The sequence below is a fragment of the Ooceraea biroi genome, chromosome 8 (genome assembly GCF_003672135.1).
Source record: "Ooceraea biroi isolate clonal line C1 chromosome 8, Obir_v5.4, whole genome shotgun sequence".
In the NCBI taxonomy this organism is placed as follows: domain Eukaryota; kingdom Metazoa; phylum Arthropoda; class Insecta; order Hymenoptera; family Formicidae; genus Ooceraea; species Ooceraea biroi.
Genome location: NC_039513.1, coordinates 10,380,148 through 10,390,137, shown reverse-complemented (window position 1 = coordinate 10,390,137; position 9,990 = coordinate 10,380,148). Strand labels below are relative to the sequence as shown.

Below are 9,990 nucleotides of genomic sequence, written 5' to 3'. Positions count from 1 at the left end.
TGTTTACTCACTCAACATTTGCAGACCAAACATTACGAGGAAACCGACGAGGATCGAGACATACTGCGTAAGTCCGGTTCGATTCTCCTGCAAGATCTCGAAGAACACTACGTAAAGTAGAGTACCTGACGCCAATCCCTGGAAAGTAAGAAGATAACGATAAAAAAATTTTTTTAATTCATACTACACGTGTCAATTAATTTATCGACAATTAATTTATCGACAATTTTCTAGACAATAATTTTTCTAAATACTTTAAATGCATTATCACAAAAGTAATTATGACAATCTTTTTGTCTTATCAATTGAAAGATCTTGTTTTGCCGAGTTCTCAATGATTGAGAAACTTGCCTGCAATATCACCGCCATCGGTCCACTCGCGGCCGCACTTCCACCGCCAACCAGACCCATTCCGATGCCAATTCCGATGGGCGATACCACGGCAAATGTGCACACGTAAATTATAGACAGATACCGCCTAGTTCGGGATGCAATCAGTTCCACGCCGATGCAGAATGCTATGACGAATTTATGGGATGCCACTGCGAGGAACATGTACCTATAGACGAGTTATGATTTCATTACTTTCAATTTGTATTGCGAAAATATCTAATTTAATTATCAAACGCACAACGAATGTACCAGCAAATAATTAAAGAACATACGCGAACGTATTAGCATTTCTGATAAGTAAAAAGTCGTATAATGATAAGCGATGAATAATAATGTCCAATTTTTCATAAAGTAATACAATTGTAGGCTTTGGAAGACAATCCCGCAGGTATCAGCGTAGATTTCATGATCGTGCGCTGACGTATCTATTCAAGCAGCATAATTATTGTTGTCGCGACATAAAGACAGAATATTTTGCACGAAGTAATTACCATACGTGTCCGGCAGAGCTCTCTAGACCAATCGCTAGCCCCTCGAATAATTCATGCACGGATAAACCGAGAACTATTAATAATCCTCTCAGGGAAGTTATCAAGAAGTCGTCGTTATCGTCCATTATTGTCGGTAAGTGGCTGTGACCCCTATAAATTAAAGAAAAGATGAAGTTATACTTGCGTCTCTTCGCGCTGCCGAAGTGCCAACTGATAAATTAACACGTTCCCTGGCAAGCCGTTTTTGAGTAGTTGTCATTTTCAGATTGTGTGTACCGAAACCGTTATAGTGTTTGATAAAGGTGTAAAAATGATCTATTTTTTGTGAGCCTTTTGTGAGCTGGAAATTTATTTTTCAGTAGAGTAAATAGTGAAACTTGATTGCAACTTAGACATCATAGAGCATGTAATAGTGATACCAACAATTATTTTCTTGCACTTTATCTACCAATGATAAAAATATCACTTGGCCTGAAAATGAGTTTCAGTGTGTACCGAAATATACGTGACAGGGAACGTGTTTTTGTAAGGCCGGACATGAACAAACTTACGCGTGCGAATGATTGTTGCTGGGGTACGGCGTCGGATGACCGTTCTCCACCAATTCATTCGTACTGCGATTCACGTCCTTTTTAATAGTTATATCCCGATCCGCTGTTCTTTTTCTGAGATACGTATGCACGGATTCTTCCACCAGGTACATAATGAAGAATCTATGATCCAAAGATATTAATTTATAATTAATTAGATAGCTATCTTTGAGTATAAGTATCAATAAAATTAATATTATTTAATTATACTTATATAAAATAAATGTATAAATTATTACTGTATGCGCTTGTGAACAGAATAATAATCTTCTTGTTTGACGCACAATCTATTTTTCTATGTTAATTTAAACAATATAATGTCAAAAGAATTGACTTACCCGGTGCATGCGAGTGCTTCTGCCAACGAAAATTTCATGGGAGTTATTTTGCCTTCTATAACGAGATGTTCGACACCTTCCGCAACTTCCGGTATTAAATGGAGAAATGTTGTACTAAATAGAACACCACCGCCAAAACCGAGTAGAATTCTTACTATCTGCATTGATCTACACACCAAAAAGTTTTTTATTATTTATCTCGTCAATTCGTATTACATTGTCGAGTATTTTTCAAACGATATCGATGAGATACAAAGCGCGCTGTTATGCTAGGGATTACGTCGACGAGTAATCTCTCAAGTATGACAGCAAATATGTGTCTTGTGTCGTATATATGTGTTCCACGATTTTATCCACTTCTTACGTACTTTAACTCTTTAACATCAGTTTATGAAATTGACAAATTGATAAAAAAATATTTCGGAAAATGTAAATTGTTCTCGATTTTTATATCTATTTCATGCTGTTAGAAATTGTTCTATGTTAAAATATTATATTAAAAGAAAGCTGTTACGAAAAAAGAATAGTTTCTAGTTCTTATAGCAAATCTTTTTTTTCTCTGTAAGATTATTTTCATAAGCTCATAGAAACATATCGAATAATTAATTTGTATTGCTAAATAAGTCGTTTTATATATATGCAATTTTAGTTGGATAATTATTAAGTAAGTAATAATTATGCATGAAAATGCTATCATTACCTTGGATTTTGTCCGCTCATGTCCCACTTGAACCACTTGGCCAGAAACATTGGTATGATGCCCATAATCGTGCTAACGCTACATAGAACCACCATAGTGACGGCTTTAGCTGTTAGTACATCTTCCCAGCTGTCCTTATGCGAGGAATGAGTTTCCATATCATGGTAAAGTGACGTTTCGTTCGTTGGCAATTCTACCGACGTGTGCAGGTGACTTGTCAGCTCCATAATGCCAAATTTCTCGATTCTTCGTCAGTGCAAGCGCCTAATAATTTCAATATAATTAATTTCACAAATTATTACATTATTATTATTACATAAACAGTGAAACTTTCTTAAATTTAATCCTTAAATTTCCTTAAAAAACTAAACACTTCTAAATAATTGACTTTCTTAATGATATGAAATTAAGTTTAATTTATGCCAACTAGAGTTTTATTTTATATATTTTGAATAATTGGCAAGAAAATTCAATTACCCAATAATAATGTTTAATCAATCGCTTATTAATGCATATTTTATATTTCTTGAATTCTTTGCTCGCTATAAAACCACATACAACTCAATCTTACCAAAATTCGTCATAAAAAAACGTGTTTAATCTGTTTGTAACAGCTTTATCTGGATGTTCTGCACGAATACATATTTTAGTCAGCAGCTAAATGGCGACTCTCGTGCTTTTTGAACATATTTTATCTCTTTTCATGACCTCCACATATTTTGTTACAGTGCAGGAATTTTGTGTCAGTGTATCATTACAAGAGGAAACATTATATCTTTTTAGCTTCACGATTTTTGCACGTGTTCTCGAGAGTTTCTCTAAATTGTCCTAAAGTCGTTTCCTTTTGTTATTTTATCGGAAATGTCCGATTAGCAAAGAATTATGACTTGTTGTTAGACATTTTTATTGTTGATTAATTATGGTTATATCACAAACGATGACAACCATAATTAGAAGGTTGTCCTATAATAAGCGTGTCTAATAAAAAACTTGCGTACGTTTATGCGATTTTATGCAAGATGTTTTACATGCATCGTAAGGAATTATGTATTATAAGAAATCCATTATTCATACGATTTTTATTCGACAATTTGCTGCAGTTATGTAAATCCGTACTATATTTTGTGCTAGATTGCACATGAATTAGTAAATTCCCAAAATTGCTGCATGTGTAATGCATTTGCAATAATTTATTAGTTCACATTGTTATCCAGTGAACACAGAGAAACGCATCGGGCGCCATACGACACACATTTTTATGATTACATATATTTAGATAAGCTAATTTCGTTCCGAAATATATGGCAAAATGAATCAACGTGAGTTAACTATTTAATATACATTATATCACTTCGAATTTATCACATACAAAAGAATGCTTCCTAAAAAAAGAACAGATATACCTCTTTCAAATGTATTATGACAGAAAATACGACAGAATAGTCAATAATAATTAATTAAACAGTCACGAAGTCAGTCTGATCACAAATATATCGATGACTTTGTCATATACCTCTGTCAACCTTCTATTGTCTGTCAGTTCCTCTTCTTGCAAAAGCGCTAATGCGTGCTTTCGGAATCTGGCGTCACCACGATTTTCCACCGCGGGCGGAAAACGGGGGAAAGAAAAAGAGAAATGACGAACGTTCGGGACACCGTGTATAATCGCGAAAGTCGCGGTACTTTATTGTACTAATCGTGCGGCCTTTTCTATCCAGCGTATATATACGGTGTGCTATTCCGTATCGTCTCTCACGATCTTCGCATTGCGATCGTCGCGTCGTCGTCGGGGGCGTCGCGCGATAACGCGTCTGCAGATCGAAACGGGTTCGCTGCTGGTGGCAACAGACGTATTTCGCATGTGCACGCACAGAGATATGCGTTGCGGAATAAGCATGTTCCCACATGAAGAAGGATAACGATTGCCTTCGACTAAAGGATGAAGAATCAATCAATATAAAATTGTAACGAACAGTGTCATGCCTTTGATGATTAAATGCCACAACGTAATATTGTGGATGAAAAAAAATAATAAAGAGAATCACGGATCTTAATTGAAAGATTATTTTTTTTTTAAGTCTTCCGGTAGACTCGAATAGAGTTGTTTATCCGAACAATTGGTTACCCGAAAGATTATGTAATCTCATTTGGAGATTATGTACTTCAAGAAGTATAATTTTCTACATGGGTGTTTAAAGAATGTTATTATTATATTTAGTAATAATTGCAAAGCTTCACATCGCGCATACGTTGTGGCGTCGCAACTTGCTAGAAGAATTATTTTTAGATGTGACATTAAGATTGTTTCCAATCGATAAGATATTCTTTTGATAGTATTATAATAATTGCTTATAGGGATTATGCGGCTGCCTTTAGATACTCTTAACGTCACATCTTGTTTAATTTAATTTAACACATTTAACAAATTACGTTATAATCTTCCATTGACGTAACGCCGGTCCATTGAATTCATTTCGATTCATTAACTCGTTGTAATTCATGCATTTGTTACTAGATGAAAATCTTCGTGCCACGAATACCAAAGTGCCGTAAACCAATTTCTCGTTTGTTTCACTAACGTTCGTTTGAAAAAAAAAAAAAAAACAAGAGGATCGTTACGAGAGAGGCTCACTCGAGACGTGGGAACGCGATTCTACCCGGCGCACAACCCCGATCTTCCCGTTCGCGCTGTTGAATCGGTGCGATTTAACGGTGCCCGTTCGTTAGCCAACTCGTGCAATCGACACGCGAGGAACGAGAATGGCGCGAGAAGAAGTGGTGGTCTTTGAAACGCGCGGCAGTACTAGGCACCGAGGAATCGAATGCAGTGAAAGTGCACGCGGCGTGACCCTCCGACGAATAAAAAAAAATTAAAAGCCACGCGAGAGAGAGGGTACAGGGAGAATGAGCTCTGTGTCGTTCAAGGTAAACGCGGAGATCGCGGTAGTCGATTGCTCGCAGACCGCAGCATACCCCAAGTGTGCTTAAGGAAAAATGAAGAAGCCTCTCCGGTATTGTATTTTCTCTCGTTAATAGGTTTTCGAATTTCGAAATGATGACTCGGATATTAACGAGTGGAAAATCCTTCGTCATTATAAATTCTTGAAAGTGAAATCATTCTGAAGAAGAGTCTCTTTTCCTTGTTTGTCACGATACCAATCGCCTTGAATTATTCATTACTTATGAATAAATGTTCTATATTTCCTGTGAGGAAAAAACCGAATGATATTATTAATTATTCTTCTTTTCCATTTCTCGCCTTGTAATCTGCATTTTCATTCGCCTATTAACCCACATTTAATATAGCTGATACCGTCGTGATATAACAATCACTTGGTTATTTTTACGATTTTCGCAACCGTGTAATCGCGAGACTCTTCATATGCAAATAGATTTATTGATTACGCTTCCTTATCAGTGTCATCATCAGTATCATCAGTATGCGTAACCATGACAGATGTTTACGATTAATGCCTCGTTAATATCGGTATCCGAATCGCGCCTCGGAATCTCGTCTCCGATCTTCCACTCTTGACGATTGGAACGCAGTTGTTCAAATTATATGAAGTAGACGATAACGAATCGAGTCTCTTCTTTTACTTATCTATACTCAGATTACAAGTATATTTTACTCAACTATACTCAGAAGAAGAGGACATATTTTCTGTAGAAAGAATACGTCGCTTGTAGAGTGAAACAAATATTGATTGAATAAAATGATTAGATTAATAAGATATTAGATTAATAAGATACAAATAATAAAGGAACAATACTAGAAAAACTATTAAGTGACATGCAACATGATTTGTACTAACATATAAAAACCGGTAAATATAATTAAATAATGAAAATAGATTCCTAATAATCATTGTATCTAATGCACAAAAATATTGTCCGACCATCTACACTTTGCCAGTATAGCGCAATTTAAATTATTATCAATTAAATAATTAAATAATGTTTACAATACCCAGATGTCTGCGAGATATATTGAGCAGTAAAATGTTAAGTACAAACGCAAAGATCAACTGATAATGCGAATTCGAGTACTGAGGAAGAGACATACTTTCGCATTAACATTTCACCGTTCCACGAACGCAGGGAATTCCCTTGCAAGAGGAAACTTTACTATTAGCTGTAGTCGCATTAAGATTGCGCTTTAAATAACATATAAGCTTATAAATATTTATTTTTAGTATTAGAGAAAATTACATGATAATGAGAAAATAATATAGTGCATGGTAACAAGAAAATTTAATTTTTCGTGTCGAGTATTTGATAGAAAATTTCCTTTCTACAAAAAACAATTCACAAATATTATACGGCATATTCTTTTATATTAAAAAAGAGAAAAATTTCAAAAAAGAATTATACTTCTACCTGTCAAACGGTTCCCATGAGCGCGGGGAATTCCCTTATACGCATGAGGAACCGTAACAAGTTCGCATAACTCGTGACTCGTATTCCACAAGTAGCACGTGGGCGTGTTACTTAATATGCAATACGAGAGACGCACGTTTTATTTTCTGTACATGTGTATGCTCCAGCGCAGCGTCAGCATAAGGCACTAGTCATACGAACTATTCAGTGGTAATGGACAATATTGTGTCGCTAGTAGCAGTAGAGCATGCTAATTGCGATGACAAAAATGCCAGAATCATTTTTCTTGCAACGCGATCTCTCACGCGAAAGATTATGTCGCGAAAGATAAGGCAATTTATCTTCGTACATCTCAGCTCGATTTAAAATTCGACTTTGCAATTAAAGTCAGTTTCTATAAAAATTCCATTCATTAACGAGAATTTTGTTAACCGAAATAGGTGCAAATAGAAAAGAGTGAAAAGAAACAACTCGACAGTTGCCGATATTTTCTAATTCTTAAAGAATTTCTAACACTATTAAATAGATTTCTAGCGATCTCTTCGCAGCTGTTTAAATTAAGTAGGATGGTTCAGCCAAGTAATATTCAAAGTTCAAAGCGCGTCTCGACTTTTAAAAGCTTCTTTCGCGCTATTCGCGTACGAAATCTTTTTGCATGTATTTATCCTCCTTACCTTGAACCGTAAGAAGCTCCTCGATGACTCCTCAGAAGCGCACGTTCAGCGTACCTTCAGCGGCGAATGCTTCGCGTCTGGCGCTGCCAATCGATCCGAAGAGCGCGTCGGCGAAAACTGCACTGATCACAGAACGTCACCGAACGTGGGTTACCACGACGAAGAAACGAATGTCGTTATAAAATGCCGCGGGTAATCGAGATAATTGATGGAACCGACGAACCGCGCGACCGCCGTAAGTGATGTCTGATGGATGAGGCACGTTCGATGCCGACGAAACGTCAACAGAAGTTTCGTCGTTCCCCGAGCCCGAGCCAAGGATCAACACACTCGCGAAGGCATTTTTCTCCTCGCAATCCGAGTAACGTCTGCCGGCGATCGCCGACGAAACGGCAATAAATACAGCGATCCACACAGTAGCCGGTGATGTTGATAGGTTTTTCTATTCTTGTCTTTATCGTTTTTTTTTTTAGTTATACGACGGAAAATACACAGCGGACTGCTTGGAAGTGACGTATCAGCACGGATGGGAGGAAATCGATGAATGAATCAAGATGAGCGATACTGAAGACGCGCTTCAAAAAAGGAGAGGGATCACCGGTAGAAGGGATTACCGTGCACCGAGACCACCAGCCGGGTAGAATGCGTCAGCGAAGAATGAAGCACCAGAAGAGGCGGCACGGACGATAGTGTAGAAGTGGTTTCGTCGTACGCTGGACCCCGTGAGGATTCCCTTGGTGGGGAAAGCAGCGGTAGGATATCCCGGCACATCGGTGGATAAACCCGCGGATACATCCCGGTCACGTGTTTCTACGTGATGTACGCGGGAAAGAAAGAAAGAGAGAAAGAAAGAGAGAGAGAGAGAGAGGGAAGATCTCCGAGCTCGGAATGCAGTTAACTACGATCGAATAATCGGCCGGAATGCTGAATGGCGCCGTCGTATCTCGCGCATATTATTATCTTCCTTCGCACGTTCTGCATATCACTGTCCGTCCATCCGCGAATCCCGGTAGAGGAGAAGAGCGCGGTTCCTGCAGATGAAAAGATCACGCATGTGGAACCGCCATGTGAGACGCGAATTTTACTGCTGAGTTCGAAAACCGGGAGTCTCTTGTGTCATAAGGAGCAAGATGCAACCGCATATGAAGATGTTACGTGGCATGCAGATGCGCGGATTAAAAATAAGCTGAATAGAATTGTTTCCATAACTCTAGCCATCATGTATAATTTAGATTAAACGATCATTGACACAAGATGGATTTATTGCATACCTTCGGTGATATGCCAAGGGCATATAAGAGGGATTCCAAGATAAGATTTCATGTGAAAGTAAGGCAAAGGTGGTGTCATCTTTTTTTTTCTGGGTCCACTGGATCAAACGGACAACTATAGAGAGAAATCATTTTAGATTTTATGTATATCCATCAAAATGAAATATTGATAAGAGAAAATAATAATACATACATACACAATTACTTAAATTGAATTAAATAATAAATTGCAGCAAGCTTAACTTAAAATTCGGATTTTTCCTTTATTTTCTTAGTTTCCTCTATTCTTGGAAATATTATAGAACATTAAAAGATAGTGAATTAATATAAAAAAACGTTATCGCAGTTATAAATTCTTTGAAAGTAAAGAATTATGTATGTACAAGTGTTTCTGCACACACAGTTTGGAATTGATATATATATATATATATTACTTCCTGCTTATTCTTCAGCTCTTGGTTGGTTTTCTGTTTTAATCCATTTATCATTTCATATTTACCTTTGTGCGTCATAGTCTTACAAAATTCTGCGTGATATTATCATCGCACCATTCCTTTTCTTAACCATTAAATTGTTAAATATTTCCGCAAAAGCTAAAATGTAAAGAAAAATATATTTTTACAAACTCTACTTTTTTACATTTTTAAAAACGTTAGCTTTGTAAGTTTAATGTTCGAATTTAATATATTTTGATTTTTAAATAGGAATATCAAAAGAACGTGATATTTACCTGTCGCAACGAACTATCATCATATCCGTCAACATGCACACCGCATGTGGTTGCCAATTTCAAAACACGTAAATGGATGGAACGTTAAGTCGTAACTAATTTGCATACCTTTTATGTTCCCGGATTTTCCGCCGTAGATTTGATCATAGGTGACTAAACGGCGCACCACCAATTCGTCATCGCTGCTGTTTTCGCTCTGGCTATAGCACGTTCGCGGTAGAGATAAAAGGCGCCGTAAAATAAGAACCGGTGAAGAGACTGCATACATTTCGCGCGATTGTTAAGCAGACACTTACTTTTGCGATGTATAACTCAAGGTACCGGCGCGTCACTAAATACGTCACGGCCTATGTTTAGATTTGAAAAGGGGATTTACGTTTTCACGTCTTTATTACCGTTTCTTTTATCCTTAAAGTGTAAACG

General features: G+C 37.0%; 1 protein-coding gene across 1 annotated transcript; it reads right to left on the bottom strand.

The window, feature by feature from the left end:
* Positions 1 to 3: 3 nt before the first annotated feature.
* LOC105275554 (zinc transporter ZIP3) lies at positions 4 to 9,210 on the bottom strand. The gene is made up of 7 exons (XM_020030431.2): positions 7,567 to 9,210; positions 2,513 to 2,776; positions 1,813 to 1,980; positions 1,436 to 1,597; positions 885 to 1,034; positions 352 to 559; positions 4 to 138 (listed from the first exon to the last, which is right to left on the bottom strand). The coding sequence occupies exons 2-7, from the start codon at positions 2,737 to 2,739 to the stop codon at positions 4 to 6; spliced, it is 1,050 nt and encodes a 349-aa protein (XP_019885990.1). The 5' UTR covers positions 2,740 to 2,776; positions 7,567 to 9,210.
* Positions 9,211 to 9,990: the final 780 nt, after the last annotated feature.